The following is a 20,686-nucleotide window of genomic DNA, read 5'->3' as shown; positions in this document are numbered from 1 at the left end:
GTACATTTACCATTCATTTAGTTACAGTGATGACATAAAATCATAAGTTGGAAATTAATAGATCAATAAATGAATATGCAAATATCTCACAAAATAACTAAGTTTGTATCTCACATTGAAGACTTGGGTAAATTCTTTTGTCAGAACTCTTCAAAACTTAATCATTCCATAATACAAATACTTTTGAATTGAAAAATGATCCAAGTAAATAGGTATAAAATACTTGTCCTCTTTCTTCAAACTACTTCAAAGAAAACAACATTTTCCAATCGAATGCACTGAGTATTTGGTAAAGCACTTTTTCTTTGCAGTTACAAGATGCTTTACCAGCATATTCATTGATTATCTGGTACAGCGCCTTTTCCTTGCATTTACAGAGCGCTTGCTTCATCATTTTCTCCACTTGATACATTAAAATATTAATAATTAGGTCATTTCATAGTTAAAAGTGTATGCTTTTCGTCTCACTGGGAGTCAAGTTGTTGGAGAAAAACTTCGCAGATTCTGAAGCCTTACTGTACTGTACATACCATTAATTCATAAATTCTGAATCCTTTTCAATTGGAAAATTATTTGCGTAAAGATCTGCATAAAAATGTCCCTTTCCTTTTATCTATTTAAATAGTAAATCAATATTCCAAACATTCCATCTATCAATACTATCAATAAAATATCAAGTGTTAGAATACAGATATATATTTTAAACCATGAAATTAAATGTTGCATGAGTATATTGTTGAACATACCCACTATCAACGACTCAGAAAGGCTGCTTGCTGATAGCAAGTGATGGCAAATAATTATGATAAAGGGCCCAAGACATTTCAAACCCCCATTCTTCCTTTGAAACGCTCCCTGGCTCTTGCTCAATGCGTATTAACTTTCTGACTCACATTCTGAAGTACAGTTTAACTCAGACCGTGAAAGTATAGACAGCCGAAAAATATCAAAAATTTGTTTACATTGTATGTTACATCGAGCTAAAGCCGGGGTAATAATAACAAGAAGGCGCCTCGGAATAAAATATTTCTAGATAGATGGCGCTATATAAATGCCTATTATTATGTTTCTCATGTTACAGTGTGGTTTCCTCATGCTTTCATGATAAAGAAAACTCTTTTATTAAAATATTCCAACATGGTTACAAATGACTTGGGTGTAAAATAAGGTGATGAATTGGGTCAGATCAGGGCCCCGTCTAACAAAGAGTTGCGATTTATCCGATCAATCACAACTACGGACGGACATCAACATCTACTATGCATGTTTGTTCAAAATATTTTCTAACTATGATGTATATTCATGCATTCTTTGTTTTCTTGAAAATTCACTGTGATTCTCTTTGTTTACAGAGGACATTGTGCAAATTTCCTGTACAAACAATTATGACACTGATGGATTTCCATAGAGTCACGATTGATTGGATCAATCGTGTCTCTTTGTAAGACAGGGCCCTGTTTAACATATGGCTATCCATAGTTTAAATCAAACTGGAGTTCAGAAAACAGGCCCAAGTATCCTTACCTTGATAGGGCGCCCTCATTCCTCTCAACGCTCTTGAGAGCTCGCATCACTTTGATGTTTGTAAGACCAAGATCAGCAAGGGTCCGAATCACCTGGATCCTGACGTACTCGCACGAATCAAGCTCAAGCATCTCCAGGAGCTGGCGTTGTATACGCTCCGACTTCATTCCAATAACGCCCTGCAAATACAAACAAGATATAATCAATTTGCGCTATCTTCTTTACTGCCAACAGGCTGATTCCATGGAGATTGCCTGGTGATCATCGCAAATATCTAACAATGCCTTTTCCAGGCGTACAGGCAATTGCCTTTTAATGAACTACTTTCCAACTGTATAAACTAGTAAATGCATAAAATAACATTGTGTTCCTTCAAAGCTTTGTAATATCATTATACTCTTATCAATTTTTTTGTACAATGTTTGCAATTTCTTAACGTTAAATCATTCCTTACACCAAAGTAAGGTTAAAAAAATAATTTTCATGCCACGTCATTCTCCTTCTAAATCTCTTCATCTTTTTAACTTCACAAAGGGTCACTTTCAGCCCTGAGATTCCCTAACATTCTCATTGTCATGGTAACAGGAAGGTACATACCACGGCCAGCACACCATGTGCTCTTTCATCATCATCTTCATCAAAGAGTCTCTTCTCAACCAATTCACACAGCGTCTCTTTCAGTCCCAAAGATGTCATCATGTTGGCGATCTCACTTCGGACCTCCTGCAAAAGGGGCAATCAGGGAAAAAAATACAGTGGCTCAGGGTGATATTGCTCCAAAGAACCCTGGAAATGTTTTGAGAAAGAGCCCTGGAAAATATCCATTCACTGCAATGTTAAAGCCTATTCAGTGTTCCAATGTTGCAGACTTAAAGGTCAAGTCCACCCCAACAAAAAGTCTATTTGAATGAAAAGAGAAAAATCCAACAAGCATAACACTAAAAATTTCATCTAAATCGGATGTAAAATAAGAAAGCTACGACATTTCTAAGTTTTTCTTAATTAAAAAAAAACAGTTATATTCATATAGTCAGTATGCAAATGCGGGGACTGATGACATCACTCACTCACTATTTCTTTTGAATTTTATTTTATGAAATATTCCAGTTTTCTCCCTGTTGTCCCATGAAACAAAGTTGTATTCCTCCTTGAACATGTGGTATTACCATTGTTTTAACATTTTATAGTTCAGTCAAGCTGGCACTTATTATCAAATCTGTAAGAATTAAAATATTGTGTACTTCAAAGTTCAAACAATAAAAAAACCCAAAAGAAATGGTGAGTGATGAACATCATTGACTGACTCATTTGCATGTCACTGAGTTTTGCATATTTATTTTTTTCGTGAAAAATAAGCAAAACTTCAAAATGCCATACCTTTCTTAATTTACATCGATTTTGATGAAGTTTTCAGCATTATGCTAGTTTGATTTTTCTCTATTTATTATCATTATTTATTTTTTTGGATGGGGATGATACAATAAATTTTTTGCAATAAACCTGAATTAAATCAAATCGAATTGATCAGATTTTAAATTACATAAATCTGACATAGCACAAACATTTTTGAGATACATCCCAGGAGTTTTGGTTACAACTAGTCAAAATTGGAAATGTTGGTAACCAACTTACCCTGCTCGGATCATCATAGAGACGTTTGTCAGCTACCCTGAATATCATCTTCTCATCATCTTCATTAGTAATGCATTTAGATCCTAAACAATGAAAAAACAAAAAATCATTATTTCATTCAGAATTTCAGAATAGAGAGAATATACAGGTACATATACAAGCAAGTCTGTGAGAAGAAATTTAATTACAGCAATACAGGTTTCATGATTACAAATGAAGACCTGCGTTGCAAGAATCTTTCGATCAACTGCAAGTCTATTTTCGTTCCCAAAATCAAGCATATGCCATGCAATTCATTGCTAATCTGCTCCGTGAAAATAGGAGTGTAGTCTGATTTGCTATAGTTAAGTGATCAATCAATTGTAAAATTGCAACAGAATATTTGCAATTGATTGCAAATATTTTCTTGCAACACCCCCTAAGTCTCGCACTTAAATGTCTAGTTGCGCGTAGTGTGAAAGTCATACTTAAATCTTTGTGAAACACCCCCAAGGTTGGGAGTTGGAGAGGTTGCCTGGATTTGGAAAAGGTTAACTCAATAACCATAACCTGTAGGTCTTCCTATCCAACTTCATCAAGGTCAGAATATGAAAATTAAAACGAAAACTGTATTCTATTGAATCATACTCTTATTGAGTCAAGTCTCAAATATAAATCAGAAATTTATGATGAGTTCTCTTTGAATACACTGTACGATAATATTTTACAAGTAACTTTATATTCATGGGGGACAATATGACCCTATATGTAATTAGTTCCAAATTAATATTTTCTTTGCTTCAAACTCCTAGGATGAGCCATAATCACTGCCTTGTAAATATCAAATATTAAATCAGATTTACAACATTTGAAATATATGCAATATAAGATGTAAACTATACGAGTAAGAAAAGAAGAGGAAATTTGTAGAGCACTGGATGCCTGAAAGGAACTTTCTATGCAATTGTTAGAGATAGGGGGAAGGGAGATAAATACTGTATGGGGTACATCTAACTGGAGAACTGGGGGAAGGGGGGTTCACAAAACTTTAAGTTTGAACGAAAAACTCACACTTATATTCCCATTTTGTGTGGTAAATATTGTAAAACGCCTACTTAGCTTGTTGTACGTGAGCAAATGAGAGGCTGAGTGTCAAACATTTGTACCGTTGCGCACATGACGTACATGCACCATCCAAAATGTACCATTGCACGGATTTAGGAGGTGACGTCACAATTAATTCATTGTGCTCAATAAAATGAAGGTGCAATACACGTATAAGCCTACTGGCTAAATGCGCAATGCTGCCCAAGGTCATGTGCCCTTGTGGGATTTGCTTTTCATTTTCAATTTTTTTTTGCTCTCTTTTCATAATTAATGCAGGGAAAAACTCTTGGTTTTTTCATTTTTTCGCTAAATTCTGAGGCGTTGTAAAACACAAATAGTGAATATTCTTATTCGCGCAATGGTGCGAGATTTTGCATTCGATGAAAGAAAGAAACGCTCTATTCAACGAGGCGTTATCGAAATCTCGCACCATCGCACTCATGCCTATTCGCTATTTGTACATTGCTTTAACTGCTTTAGAAAGATGATCACTAATGCAAAGTCATGAATGAAGTTGCATTAGATACCTGTGTTGGCTTTTAAGCATGACTTTAAGAAGTCACACCTAACAATTTGGGGGAGCATTTCATCAACATCTTTGTCCAACAAATTGTCAGATCTTGACAACTCTACTGGATTTTGATTGGCTGACAAGCACTGTTAAGATGATGACTGTCGGATAAAATGGGACTTGTCGGATAAAACATCTGACAATTCCTTTCATGAAACGCTCCCCTGATCAACGTTAAGTGAGTTATTTTTTATTGTCTTACATACCAATATGAACTAGAAGCTTGGCAGCTGCTGCTCTGTACTTCCATGCAGAGGAATGCTGTAGTTGATGTAAGACCATCTGAACTACAGCAGGCTCGGACGCATGCATCTGACGCACCAAGATCTCAAGGGACTACAAAAAATATATATGAAGAAACAGACATATTTGGTTGATGAGTGTGCCTTGGATGTGAGATGATCCGACTCCAATGCTCTAAGTAATTAAGGCATTAATCTTCATTACTAGGTCTTTCGGAGAGGACCACAAGCTGTCGGTCCTCTGGTTGCTTGCTTACACGCATTCATGCTTTCTTAGATCAGGGCTCCATAACCAAAAGGTTAGTGATTAATCTTCAATTTGAAAGAACAATTCTGATTGGTTCCTTGTGAATCTATTGAGCAAAATGCGCATGCAACAATGACCTCGATAGGTCATTTCATTTAGGAATTAATAGCTAACCTTTGTGTTACAGGGCCCAGGTGGGTGTTTCATAAAGCTGTTTGTAAGATACAAATGACTTTACGCACCACTGGTGAACCTTTCTTAGGCTAAATGATATCCCTTTATAATTGATTTAAGACCTCAGAACACGCTCCAGCTGTGTGTTACTTTACAAACAGCTTTATGAAACACCCACCTGGTGAGCTTAAGTGATAAAAAAGAATGTATAAAAGCAGATACATAGACATGCTGAATGAATCCTATGAAAGACCATCTGAATTACTACAGGCTCTGATGCATTCACCTGATGTAGAAACAAATATTCAAGGAATACCAGAATGCCTTGAAAGTGAGTTCAAAATTTTTCAAAGGGTTGGTCAACAAATTTGTTAATGTCATTTGCTTGAAAAAGCAGAAAATTAACAAATAAATGAAGTGAGACCACAAAAATAGCATACTTCAATCAATACATAATAAATTCTCAAAGATACTAGATATTATGACTCCTAAAGAAAAAAGGGGAAGCGAATATTACTCCTCCTCCAATGATTACTGTAAGTAATGTGTTCATTGAAAATGAATAAAATTGCAGGAAAAAAAAAAGAAAATGAATAAAATTGCAGGAAAAAAAGAAGAAATGTAACAGTTCAATAGATAGCGAAAGAAGAAAGAAAGAACTGTAAAAGCCTCGATAGGCCCATTTACATAGAGCAGCTACTATATGCACAAGCACTACTACACTGTATAATAAAAAGTTTCATTATCATTCCAGCTGTAGCTGAGCCACCATGTAGGCATTAAAGCATTTATGGAAAATCCTTCCAGGTACCCATTCACTTAACCTAGGTTTAGTGCAGCCAATGTCGATGAATTTCTTGGAAAAAAAGTACATTTTGAACCTCCAACACTCTGATTAAGAGGCAAGAGTCAGAACCAAGACACTTCCCCAAAAGAATAAGACAATGATACACTAGCAATAATAATATAACGCAGTTCTTGTATAGCCCATATCATATTGTGATATGACGTCCCTATGCACTTCAAAAGGACTTTGGTATTATAACCCTGGATTTAGCCCCGCAGCCTTAAACAGGGCGGAAATAAATTCCTGCCAAGTACCCATTAACCTTACCTAGGTTGAGAGCAGCAAAATGTGGATCAATTTCTTGCTGAAGGAAATTACACCATGGCTGGCATTTGAACCCACAACCCTCCGTTTCAAAGTCAGACGACTAATCTGCCTTCCCATGACAAAAGGAAGCAACTCCATGGAAATGTTTTTTTTAGTAAATGAGGAAATATACCATTGTTCTTTTCATCTAAATGTAGAATTTTAAAACGTCTACATTTCGGAAATTAGGAGCAGTGTGACACCAATTTCTTTAGTTTTATATAGAGCATGTACAAAAAATATCCTTTATCAAGAAAAAAAGTCAATTCTGAAGAAAGTCAGAGTTACTTCCTTTTGTCATGGGATGGCAGTAATCCACATGGTCACAATGCTCAACATAATATGCTACACCTAGGAATAATGAGGAAATCTTACCCTAGCAGTCACATTGATGTCCTTGCTATCAAGGCTTCCCATTAGTTTGATCTTGGCTTGCTTGTCAGGGACACACATACATCCAAGACACACGGCACAGTCAAATCCCAGATCCCCTTGATTCTCCGCAGCGCAAATCTTCTTCAGTTGGTCCACCAAAGCTCGATTATGGGGATCAGTCTGCAATGATGAAAAAGTAATGATGGCAAGATTTGCAATGGACCGACAGACCGTACGCTGATGTCTACATATCAAACTTCGAGTGGAGGGGGTATGATAACAATATTAGAGTTTCCAATACGATTGATATGCAGGGTTAGAAAGAGAAAGCAGCTTTCAACAGGCATATTTCTAATTCCATGTAAAAATCCTGCTGAGGTCACAACACCCCAATCAACAGATAATATGCCATATAAAGCAAAGCAACGGCTTTGATGGGTCACGAGTCAATTTCATTTTTGATAACTTAAAGTATTTGGTCTCAATTTAAAGAAAAGATTCATTCTTACTATAAGTTGGACTGTTAAATTTGTATTAAAACTAATGATTGATATATTCATTTCTAAAAAAAACATGCAGGTTTTCTTTTTCCTCAAACACACAAAATAATTAAAATGTTGATTGTAAATGAAACAAAAATCTGATTAGGCTTTTACTCCTACCACCGGACTTGTAGCACAGCAGTTGTCTGACTAGTATTCCAAGCAATATGCTGAACTTCAAATAATATACTCCTACTTCTTGCAACGTCCAAATTTAATGAAAAATGCAATTTTTACAAAAATGTGCATTGTATTCTGCCGTCCCATGACAAAAGGAAGCAACTCCATGGAAAGGGTTTCTGAATAAATGAGGAAATATATCATCATTCTTTTCATCTAAATACATGAAGAATTTTGAAGCATCTATATTTCGGAAATAAGGAGCAGTGTGACACCAATTTCCTTAGCAGTATATATAGAAAATTATACAAAAAATATCCTAAATCAAGAAAAAGTCAATTTTGAAGAAAATCAGAGTTACTTCCATTTGTCATGGGATGGCAGTATGGGACCATGTAGTGCACATTTCACTTAACGGGGAAGTTTACCGCGATGAATAGTTTGTTGTAAAAATGCCAGAAAACACATTTTAAAAAATTGGCGAATGTTTGAGATAATCCATCAAAGATGAAGAAATATTTAGAATTATAAGTGTTTGATTTGAGGCATCATATACGAGCAGCTGCCCCATAGGTTATGTAATAAAAAATGTACAAATTTCAATATTTCAATGGTTCACAATGACTAAACATTTTTGTTTTTTTCAGGATTAGCTGAGAAATGATTGGTCTTCTGATATACTGAACGTTCAATTAAAAAACATCAAATTTTTGAGAAAAAATTATTTCATTGATTACTTTAACACACTACATATTGGGAAGCTGCTCGCATATCACGTCACAAATAAAACAAATAGAATAGTAATAAATAAAAAAATAAAACTTTGTGACTTTCCACAACCCCTCAACAATATCTTTTTATCATGAGTTTCCTCAAACCCTCAAGTTTTTCATCAGGGTAGACTACTTCCCTTTTAATAGCTCACCTTCTTGATATAAGCAGCACCCCGAGCTTTGATCATACTCTCAACCAGATCCCTCTTGGCCTGGTAACTGCCCTTCTTCAGATACTGGACAATCAGTCTGACCACTGGTTCTGTCCATTGACCGATGGACATCAAAGACCTAGCCGCTTCATACCGAACTCTGGGATCCTCATCATTATCAAGCTGTGTGAATGATATCATGCAATATGAATGAAAATCATCTGACATAAATGTTACTTGTTGACAACACTAACTACTGACAATACAATAATAATTGAGTTTACAATTTTTATCACTCCCTCCCCTCCAAAAAAGCTTTGCCAAACTGATTGAACTGATAGTTGATTGGTTAATTAGCACGAAAATTTTGTAGCTTTGAAGTTTGTACACTAACTTTCAAAAACTGTATTTTCAGCATGAACATGATGATTAAAATAACACACAGTAGAAATTCCTTTGCCATTTTCTCCAAAGTTTGTACCTTTGTCACTGAAATGTCTCCATATTTAATGGATCCTAGACAATAATATCATGCTATAAGGGCATAAGGATCTACTACAGGACTACATACAGGCATGATAAAAAAGGAACAATTCAAAACCAATGAAAGCATTTCTCATTCATAATTTGAATTATACTAAGTTTTCTTGCACTTTCAATCAGATCTTCAAAAGAAAAACCAACGAACTTACTATCGAAAAATGTAGCCATTTCCAAACATCTTGGGAAAACTAAGGATGTCAGTAGTAAATAGGTTACAAATAACAAAAATAATAACTACATGATATTGACTGGCCTTGAGGGGAACATCAAATATATTGCCAGCAAAAGAATTATATTGGCCCAAGTCTTTTAATGAGGGCAATATGGGTCTTTCATGGGTAATGAATTTGATGTACCCTGAAAAAAGAGCCAGTCAATATTTTTATTATCATCCAAATCAGATATCTAGAGCAAAAATCATAATGGTGATATTTCTTTTAAGAATATAGTTCTATTGTGTCATGTTACCATCAGGGTCAAGGCTCTGCACTTTACCATTATGACGAAGATTGTTGATGCGCGGATCATTATGAAGCATATCTCTTCATACCTACCCTCAACGGCCTGGATGTAAGACCAGGGAAAATACAAAGGTATATTTTGCGTCGCCTCTGCATGCAAAGTCAATACGCGCATTGAGATCGAGGAAAATACAATTAAGATCCCTATCCCCTCCTGATATTCAGAAATTGTAGGGCAATACGGTTTCGTAAATGACCAGCTCAGATGTCTGATACGGGTGATAATGAATAATAATACTCTAATGAAATCAAACACAATCAGATGACTTCTCTTACCCTATCCGTGAGTGCTCCGATAACTGTATCCTCTATTACATCAAGCTCTCCAAGATGCTATCAGAAACAAAATATAATGAAATAATATCAGGAAAATCTCTCTTTTAACACATACCCCAACACTGCAACACAGAATGCTATGAATATTAGGAAGGGTACACCAACCCTGGTTTAAAAAACACTGTTTAAAGTCACGGAATTGCATCTCTGCGCAAGAGAGCGCAGTTTTGGATTATGCCAGCACTCATCATCATCATGGAGGTGGAGGTGCAATGGTCGAGTGGTCTAAGGCGCCTGGCTATACATGAAAAAGTCTAGGGTTCGATCCCCGGCCGCGGCAGCTATGCCCGTGAGCAAGGCAATTAATCTACAATGCTCTTATATCCTGCTTTCAAATAAATGGAAAATGCTATATGCATTATTGGAAACTAGGTGTGCATAACACATTATGATTAACGTCTCTATGCGCTTCCAAAGTAATTGGATATTATTACCCCGGCTGTAGCTCAAGCAGCTTTCACGCGCTCGGCATTTAAGGGAATAAATTCCTGCCAGGTACCCATTCACCTCACCTGGGTTGAGTGCAGCACAATGTGGATTAATTTCTTGCTGAAGGAAACTACGCCATGGCTGGGATTTAAAAACACGACCCTGTTTGAAAGTCAAGAGACTAATCCACTGGGCCACAAGGCTACACAATCATATCATACTCACCCTGGCAGCATCCTGTCTTTCAATCACGCGGTCAGACGTCAGCATTCCTAGAACATGCTGAAAGAGTTAAAAGAAATATACTGAAATATATTGACCACTCTTCAAGTATTCCCCTAATACTCTAAAATAGTTAATAGGTTAAAATGAGAGTGAGCATACATAAATAGCTTATTACAAAATATGTTTATCATTATTATTCTAAAGCCCCCTCACACCTGACCAAATGTAGGCAGACGAAGAGTGACGAATGGGAAAAATGCATAAGATGCACACGGATTCAACAAATTCAAATAAAATTTCGGTCAAATCATGCGATGAGTAACTATTGTCAAATTTTATCAACAAATGGTAAGCGAAGGATAAATATGACGTGAAGGATATTGATTTTTCGGTACACCTCCTTGAGTAAATTGCAGCCGAAGGCGAATGAAGGGTTGATATAACTCAACAAGATGAACGAACAATGAGCCATGGTTTGATATAGAGTGCGATTAGAAACGAAGACGAGGGAATAGATCAGGCGTTCCTGTCTGTTTGTGTCATTGTGTTGCTTCGTTAAGGGTTCTTTGGCAAAAGCGAGATGAGGGACTATGGGAGACAATAACACACGGACGACTAAATAAGAGTTGTGAATTCAAACAGATGACTAACGATTTTTCAATTCGTCTGGAAATTTTTAACATGTTCAAAATGTCCGTGCAAATTTGAATAATCGCAGCTGTTAGGTCAGAAGGTGTACAACCCAAACACGAAGGGTAAATATAATTTACTATCAGTTACCGTTCAAAATGATTTTTTGAAAAATGCTTTTTGCCAGCAATCGCAAGGCATATTTCAGGCAATTCGGTTAGGTGTGAGGGGGCCTTTAGCATCATCATCATGATGATAACTGACACTGTCAAACCATCAGCCACTGTTCACATGCCAATGATGGACAAATATTGTGATATTAGACAATCTGAGAAGTAGACAAAATGGGTATAGCCAATGTGATATAAGACAATCTGAAAATAGACCAAATGCCTGTAGATCAAATGGATTTAGCCAATGTAATATAAGACAATCTGAGAAGTAGAACTGCGTGTAGACCAAATGGGTTTAGCCAATGTGATATAAGACTTTCAGACAATCAGACAATGTGATATAAGAGAAGCAGACAAACTGCTTACAGACAAAATGGGTATAGCCAATGTGATATCTGAGAAGTTGTCCAACTGCTTGTAGACCAAATAAATAAAGACCATGGCTGGTATTCAATTGAAAGTATTGATTTTGTAAGTATTTTACATAGATGTAGCATTTTACTTGTCTAAGCAAAATACTTGAACTCATATTCAAGTAAGTTCTAACTATTTCACTCTATCAAGCCAACTTTAAGCAAAATACTTACTAATATAACCATTGTGACGTCGTAACGCCTAAGCCAAATGATACACTATGTCTATATCCAACTGTGTGCAGAATGCAAGACTGCTTGCATCACGTATATGTATGTAAACTGCTCACAAGCCAGACTTAAGTGTGATAGGCAGCTGACAAAGATTTAAGCAAAAATACTTAGCCAAAAATGCAACTGAATACCAAAGATAGATAAGTATTTTACTTTGCAAAATACAGACTAAAATACTTTTAATTCTGGCTTAAGTATCAAATTGAATACCAGCACAGTTAAATAGAGACCGTAGAATAAAAAGTCATGAACATACCTCAATTCTTTTCCATCTTGGTTCGTCTTTCTCAAGATATTTTCCATTTCCCTGGTGCTCTGACGATGAAAAATATCAACACAACATTAACAGGGAAAAACAAACTTTTAGACCTGTATTCTGAAGTCGGGTTTAATTTAAACTCAGGTTTAAAGTTGTGGTTAAAGTACGGAGAACCAATTGTGACATAAATCACTAAACAGTAGAGATATAATATTTCAGCTCATTTGACTTTCAAATCATTTTCAATTGTCTCGGAAATATGAGTAGATAATTTTCTTCACAATCAAAGAACCAGGAAAGAGCAGAATAAACATACAATGCAATACAAATCTTGACACTTCTGGCTTCCCATAATTTAAGCACAGAGTTAGACCATGATCTAAGTTAAACCTAACTTCGGAATATGGGCCTACGATATCTGTTTTTTTGTCATATCTATGTGCAGATTACCTATCCCGTGTGCCTTGGTACTTGTACTCATGTACTGCTTCTCTTGTAACTTCATATTGTTAGATTTCATACCTTTTTTAAGAAAACAAAACTGAACTTTCGGTGCTAATCCACACTTGAGTTGGCACAGAGAGGCAGTCTTTGAAAAGCGATGTGTATTGTTATTTAACAATTCACATGGATTATAGCAATTTCATTTAGTGTGTAACCAAGCCAACTAACTGAAAAAAAAAATATGCAGAAAATCAGCAAATACTGATAAGTATGTATATGTTGGCATGTGTTTTAAATACACCTTTAGAAATTATTAATAAGGAATTGATAATATTCTATCAGGTATCATCCAGCACTTTAATTCATCTAAACAAACACTGGATTGTTATTTTGTTCCAATCAGTTAGAATTTATTTAATCAAAACAACAATCAGAGTTTATCATAAACAGAAGTTTGGCACCGTTCATGATAAACTCTACAATTATATAAAAAGCAAGAAAGTGGTTAAAAAATTCAGGTCATAATAGGCAATTGCAGTTCACAGTAGAATTACAAGATAAGAGATTATCGGTAAGAAGAGATGGATATAAATGTCCTAGAAATTTGTTCACATGCAAGAGAAATCCCAGATCTAGAGGATTATCATAACAAATGGAATGCCTCTGGCCGTCTCACCTGCATCACGAGGTTCAATATAGCAGCAGTGCTGACTTTGAAAACTACTCTAACTTGCACAAGATGTTTAGTGGTTACTCTTATGTCCACTTTTTATGAACTAGACCAATAAACTTACAGAGATATGATGGTTATTCAACAAAAAACCCAACATGGCCAAAGTTCATTGACCTTACATGACCTTTGACCTTGATCATGTGACCTGAAACTCGCAGAGGATGTTCAGTGATACTTGATTACTCTTATGTCCAAGTTTCATGAATCAGATCCATAAACGTTCAAAGTTATGATGGTAATTCAACAGATACACCCAATTCGGTCAAAGTTCATTGACCTTTGACCTTGGTCATGTGACCTGAAATGCGCACAGGATGTTCAGTGATACTTGAATACTCTAATGTCCAATTTTAACGAACTAGACCAATACACTTTCAAAGTTATGTTGGTAATTCAACAGATACCCCCAATTCGGCCAAAGTTCATTGACCCTAAATGACCTTTGACCTTAATCATTAGACCGGAAACTTGCACAAAATGTTCAGTGATGCTGGATTACTATTATGTCCAAGTTTCATGAATCAGATCCATAAACTTTCTAAGTTATGATGGGAATTCAACAGATACCCCCAATTCGGCCAAAGTTCATTGACCCTAAATGACCTTTGACCTTGGTCATGTGACATTAAACTCATGCAGGATGTTCAGTGATACTTGATTAACCTTATGTCCATGTTTCATGAACTAGGTCCATATATTTTCTAAGTTATGATGACATTTCAAAAACTTAACCTCAGGTTAAGATTTTGATGTTGATTCCTCCAACATGGTCGAAGTTCATTGACCCTAAATGACCTTTGACATTGGTCATGTGACATGAAACTCTAAAAAGATGTTCAGCAATACTTGATTAACCTTATGGCCAAGTTTCATGAACTAGGTCCACATACTTTCTAAGTTATGATGTCATTTCAAAAACTTAACCTTAGGTTAAGATTTGATATCCGCCGCCGTCGGAAAAGTGGCGCCTATAGTCTCACTCTGCTATGCAGGTGAGACAAAAACATGGTACCAAATGGCAACTTTAGCATTTCATGTCTGAGTGAAATATGTAAGTATTTATAGAGAGGATAAACATGGCAAATCTGTGAGTCCCTTTGAGACATGTCATTCAATCTGATAATAATAAAAAAAACATGATCATAACAATGAATTCATTTATATAATTTCCATTCCTCATGATAAGAAAAGCAGGGTGAAAAACGATAATCAGTACAGAAATTGAAGTTATGACAATCTAAATCTAGGGAGATCTAGTGAGATCTAGTATCCACACTTTACAAGCATTGCTTTTAGTGGACCCCCTTCATTTCCATTTATGCTCGATTTTATACATGTTTTTTTAATGAGGTAAGAATGTTCATCTGTAAAACTGCATCAAATATATATTACTTTTGTATAATGTTTGAATGGAAATGAAATAAAGAATTGAATTAAATTGAAAATCAAAACATATAATTTCGCAATTTTATACCCAGACAGATAATAATCCTTTATCCTCATAATTCTTTCTGCGTGTAATAAGTCTTTTGATCCTTGTATTACGAACAATCTAAAGATGAAAGAGCTTTATATCTCATCAAATATATAAATTAGATAATTTAAAACCTGGCAGAGCAAAGTATAAATACTAAGTTCAAGAAGAAATGAGAAAGTCTTACTTGATCCCATAAAAGCAGAGATTTGAGCCGTTGCCATGGCATTGGCCACTGCTGCATTTCTCCATTTTCTCCTAGAGAAGGAAGATTACAAAAATAAGGATCATTGATAAGCCATTATATCTATCCAAAACTAAGTTATAGCAAAACTGTAATTTGGAAAGTATTGATGCCTAACAATATTGTATAATAATCTCCTTTTGTTTTAAATAAAGGTAAAGTGGGGGTCAAACCATTCTAGTCTACCAATGTTTTATTCAAATGTGGAACAAAAGATTATTCCTATTTTCATCATTACTATTATTATTGGGTCATGGGAAACTAGAGTATAAAAGTAGTCTTCTACTACTACTTAGTACTACTATTACTACTACTACTACTACTACTACTACTACTACTACTACTACTACTACTACTACTAATACTAATACTACTACTACTACTACTAATACTACTACTACTGCTGCTACTTATACTACTACTTCTACTACTAATACTACTACTACCATTACTACTACTACTACTACTAATACTAATACTACTACTACTGCTTCTACTTATACTACTACTTCTACTACTAATACTACTACTACTATTACTACTACTACTACTACTACTACTACTACTACTACTACTACTACTACTACTACTACTACTACTACTATTACTATTACTACTACTACTACTACTACTACTACTACTACTACTACTACTACTACTACTACTACTACTAATACTACTACTACTGCTGCTACTTATACTACTACTTCTACTACTAATACTACTACTACTATTACTACTACTACTACTACTACTACTACTATTACTATTACTACTACTACTACTACTACTACTACTACTACTACTACTACTACTACTACTACTACTACTACTACTAATAATAATAATAATACTAATACTACTACTACTGCTGCTACTTATACTACTACTACTACTACTACTACTACTACTACTACTACTACTACTACTACTACTACTATTGATACTACTAATATTACTACTACTACTACTACCACTTTTAATCCTACTACTGCTACTTCTTCTGCCTCTTACTACTTCTACTACTAATAATGCAATTTATTCTTGGAAAAACAATGGACTCACATGACTATTGCTCCTCCCACATGTTTCTGAATTGCTAGCTTCGAACTCTTTTTCCGTTTACTCTCCTTGCTCTTATAAACCAAGAGATTGGTTTCTTTGGCAACGTTCATCTGGTTGACGATTCTTTGAGCTCTCTCTTTACCATTGGGATCATCATCGTTCCAATCGCTAGAGATCCGCGGATAAAACTTTTCATGATTCTAAAGGCAGAAACAGGAATCATAATTATTGGGGGGAACAATCAACAAATATATAATTTTACTGGTAACAAGGCTATTTCTCTACACAGAACAAAGTCATCTCACTTAAAGGTCAAGTCCACTCCTAAAAAATGTTGATTTGAATAAGAGAAAATCGAACTAGCATAACACTAAAAATTTCATCAAAATCGGATGTAAAATAAAGTTATGGCATTTCAAAGTTTCGCTTATTTTTCACAAAACAGTGTTATGCACAACTCAGTGACATGCAAATGAGTCAGTCGATGATGTTTATCACTCAGTGTTTCTTTTCTTTTTTCCTGTTTGAATTATACAATGTGACATTGTTTACAGATGTTACCTCAGGGACCGACTTGTCTGAAACATTATAGTGTTAAACAATGCTAATTCCACTTGTTCAGGGAGGAATTAGTCACGGTTTCACTTGACAATGAGGAGAAAATTAGAATATTTCATATCTCAGATAATAAAATACAAAAGAAATAGTGAGTGGATGACGTCATCAGTCTCCTCATTTGTGGCATACCAACCAAGATGTGCATCTAACTTTTTTGTGAAATTAAGCAAAACTTTAACATGTCATAACTTTCTTATTTTACATCAGATTTTGATGAAATTTTCAGTGTTCTGCTTGTTGGATTTTTCTGTTTTTATTCAAATCAATTTTTTGTTGGGGTGGACTTGTCCTTGAATTATCACAAAACATATATGCCATTTACCACCTCAAATTGACTATTCCAATCTTTCCTTCTCTCAATTTCTTTTTTCTCTCTATTTTTTCCTCTCTCTTCCTCTTTCTGGATTGTAATTCTATCTTAATATGATACTCATCTTGTCATATCAAGCATCACTGGGTAATTCAAAATGTTCCCATTTTTATACTAAAACAAACATGTTTTATCTCTATCTCTAAATTTCTTTTTCCCTGTCCTTTTGTCTCTCTCTCTCATACTTCACATATCAACACTACCTCCTTTTTCTAAACTTGATTCTCATTCAACCATCATAGGTTTAAAATTTCATCAAGATAAAAAAAAAACGGTTTATTGAATAAACTCTGATTATCAACTATTATACAAATAGCGAATAGGCGTGAGTGCGATGGTGCAAGATTTCGAATGAGGTGAAAGAAGGATGCTCTATTCAACTCGGCTAGCGCCTCGATGAATAGAGCATCTTCTTTCACCGAATGCGAAATCTTGCACCGTTGCACGGATAAGAATATTCGCTATTTCAGTTGTACAACGCCTCCGAATTTAGCGAAAATATGAAAAAAAAACAAGTTTTCCCCTACAGTAAGCTATGAAAAGGGAGCAAAAAAAATTGAAAGCGAAAAGCAAAATCCCACAAGAGCACATGACCTTGGGCATCATTGCGCATTTAGCCAGCAGGCTTATATGCGTATTGCACCTTCATTTTTACTGAGCACAATGAATTAAAAATCGTATTGTGACATCACCTCATAAAGCCGTGCAACTGTACATTATGGATGGTACGTTTTGCGTGCAACGGTACAAATGTTTGACATTCAGCCTCCCATTTGCTTGCATACAACAAGCTAAGTAGGCGTTGTACAATAAACACAGTTTTTCATGAAAAACACTGTTTATTGCTCAATAAATAAGCACATTTATGAATATTATAAGGCAAATGGCATGCCGTATACTCACCGTTCTGGTGAGTGGTAGCACAGCAGGAGGCGGTACGGGTTTTGGGTGGTAGACTAGCATGGGAGCGGTAGAGCTGATGGCGGTCCTGGGAGGACTCGCAAACGGCATCGACAGAGGCTCTTCAAACTCCGTCATGGACTTGGCAACGGATCTAGCTCTGACCATGGACATCTTGGTCTGAGGGCGGGTCTTGTCTCCTTTGACGGGCGAAGGTTTCCGTGACTCCACCTGTAAGGAGAGTATCAGTAAAGCAAACTTGCTATAAAATCCTGTGCCTATTAATTAAGCAAATGCTTGGGGTAAAGATTATAACAATAATTATAATAACTGGATTTTTATGATGCCTTTTGCCTGAGGATACAAAGCACATGCAATTATTACCCCGGCTCTAGCTGTGCTACCCATATGGGCACTCAAGCATTCAAGGAATTTATTCCTACAGGGTACCCATTCACCTCACCCGGGTTGAGTACAGCACTATGTGGAGAAATTTCTTGCTGAAGGAACACACACCATGGCTGAGAATCGAACCCATGTCCCGCAGATTGAAAGACGGGTCATTACCGCTAGACCACGATGCCCCCACACAAAGATATATATGTTTGGGACAACTTTTTAAAGAAGACTTTCATTATCAGAACATCATTATCATGTTTTAATGTCATTCAGTTCATGTGCATGTTATAAAAGGTATATGTTTAGGACTAATTTTCTGAAATTACATAAATTTAAACAACCTTATGTTAGAGTGCATTTGTTTATTGTTCATACTTACAGGAATAGGAGAAGAACGAGCAGATCCAATCGAACCTACAGTACATGAGATATAACATGAAATACAAATAATAAAGACTAAGTTTTCAGATCACAGAACTCTTGTAATTATATATCTACAAGAACACACTTGTCGAAACGTTGAGATTTGGTGGTCCTTTTCAGGACCAACACTTGCCCAAGAAAGATACATGGTGTACCGTGAAAAGTACTACACTATATATTTACTGTTTACTGCTCACCTTAAAGGTTATCCCACATGTACAATTCCTATCAAATAATGAATAAAACAACTTTCTTAGTTTATTTCTATTTTATTTTTCACTGCCATGCCCTGCCCTTTTTCAGCTTATGGCATACTGCATTGAATACAAAATTCAAAAATTCATTTCACCTTTCTCTTTCTGATCATGGTGCCGTTTCATAAATACTTTTTATTCAAGTGCACAATTTCTGTAACAAATTTAGGATCAACCAATTGGATTGATGGATTTCAGTAGCTTTCAACTGTAATTGCAAATTTGTTATTACGACAAGTTTTATGAAATGGACCCCAGATGTGTCTGCCCAGCTCAAATATGGCATTTAGTGCCCACTCTTGGGTATGTTTTTTTTATATTCATTTGTAAATAGCCCCTCAAGCATTTTCTTTACAATTTTAGTGATTGGAGATCAGAAAAGCTACAGTCAATGATTATATCCTGAAAATTTCAGCTTATTTCATGATTAAGAAGGGGATTTATATAAACAAGACAAACATATATGTATATATTTAGTTTGATGCAAAATCAGTAAATTCATGCACCAAAACACATTTTTATTTCATATCCTTTACATCAAATTCCTTTATGGGCATAAACATTTGTCTAATCTAGTAATGAATGGGAATGGATACTTGCACTTTTGGGTGGATTTACCCAAACTACAAGTATATGGACAGGCTTTTCACAATATCGTGTGGCAAGTTTCCCTAAGTTTGCGCAGTCCCCCTTGTCTGCGCATACATGTATCTGCGCGATTCTAGTAAAAGAAGATATGCAACAAACACAAACTTTACACATCTAATGCATAGACAGATATTAATTACAAAATCCGACTTTATATGGTGGGAAAATAATGAAATATGTGCATTTCCTGTGACGGCCTCAAAATGCAGCCTTTCTCATCAAAATCCCCGAATAGGGTGCAAAGCAGGGGCGTTGATCCATTTTTCAGATTGGGGGGGCAAAATCCTGAATCAACTTTCCAAAGGCAAAACAAACAAACTCACACACATATATATGCATATATATATATATGTGACTCATGAGATAGAGACACATATCTCACCAACAAATTAATACTGACATGAAAACAGGAAAAAGGTACTTGTTTAGGACTGTTTGTAGTAACTCATGAGGAGGATAGATACATGTATATCTCACTACACAAATAATGCGAGTGCCGAGAGCGAGCCCTGAAAGCTTGATATTCGATTAAGATGGGTATCTAGAAGAACAATAGATGCGAGCGTTAAGCGCGAGCTGAAAATTTTGATATTTCAATCTGAAAAAGGACAGTTTAATGGACGTTTTTGATAAAGAACAAGATATATATCCAACAAAAAATTATTGCAAATCGAAGCGGGAGTTCTGTTGAGGTTTAGAACTGAAACTACATAAACTACATAAATGATGCGAGCGCGAAGCGCGAGCTGAAAATTTTGAT

At 35.5% G+C, this 20,686-nt stretch overlaps 1 protein-coding gene across 2 annotated transcripts in view; it reads right to left on the bottom strand.

Moving 5' to 3' along the window:
- Positions 1-20,686, bottom strand: part of LOC121422785 — a 41,043-nt gene that overhangs the window by 1,045 nt on the left and 19,312 nt on the right. For both annotated transcript variants that reach the window (XM_041617973.1, XM_041617974.1), the window contains 13 exons: positions 18,981-19,015; positions 18,206-18,433; positions 16,315-16,514; positions 15,193-15,263; positions 12,352-12,410; positions 10,646-10,702; positions 9,932-9,988; positions 8,592-8,774; positions 7,005-7,184; positions 5,020-5,149; positions 3,157-3,239; positions 2,122-2,247; positions 1,525-1,703 (listed from right to left, as the gene is read on the bottom strand). In XM_041617973.1, coding sequence (XP_041473907.1) covers positions 1,525-1,703; positions 2,122-2,247; positions 3,157-3,239; positions 5,020-5,149; positions 7,005-7,184; positions 8,592-8,774; positions 9,932-9,988; positions 10,646-10,702; positions 12,352-12,410; positions 15,193-15,263; positions 16,315-16,514; positions 18,206-18,433; positions 18,981-19,015 — 1,588 coding nt within the window. The remainder of the gene's footprint in view (positions 1-1,524; positions 1,704-2,121; positions 2,248-3,156; positions 3,240-5,019; positions 5,150-7,004; positions 7,185-8,591; positions 8,775-9,931; positions 9,989-10,645; positions 10,703-12,351; positions 12,411-15,192; positions 15,264-16,314; positions 16,515-18,205; positions 18,434-18,980; positions 19,016-20,686) is intronic.

The sequence above is a fragment of the Lytechinus variegatus genome, chromosome 10, assembly GCF_018143015.1.
Source record: "Lytechinus variegatus isolate NC3 chromosome 10, Lvar_3.0, whole genome shotgun sequence".
Taxonomy (NCBI): Eukaryota; Metazoa; Echinodermata; class Echinoidea; order Temnopleuroida; family Toxopneustidae; genus Lytechinus; species Lytechinus variegatus.
This window is presented reverse-complemented; position numbering and strand designations above follow the sequence as displayed.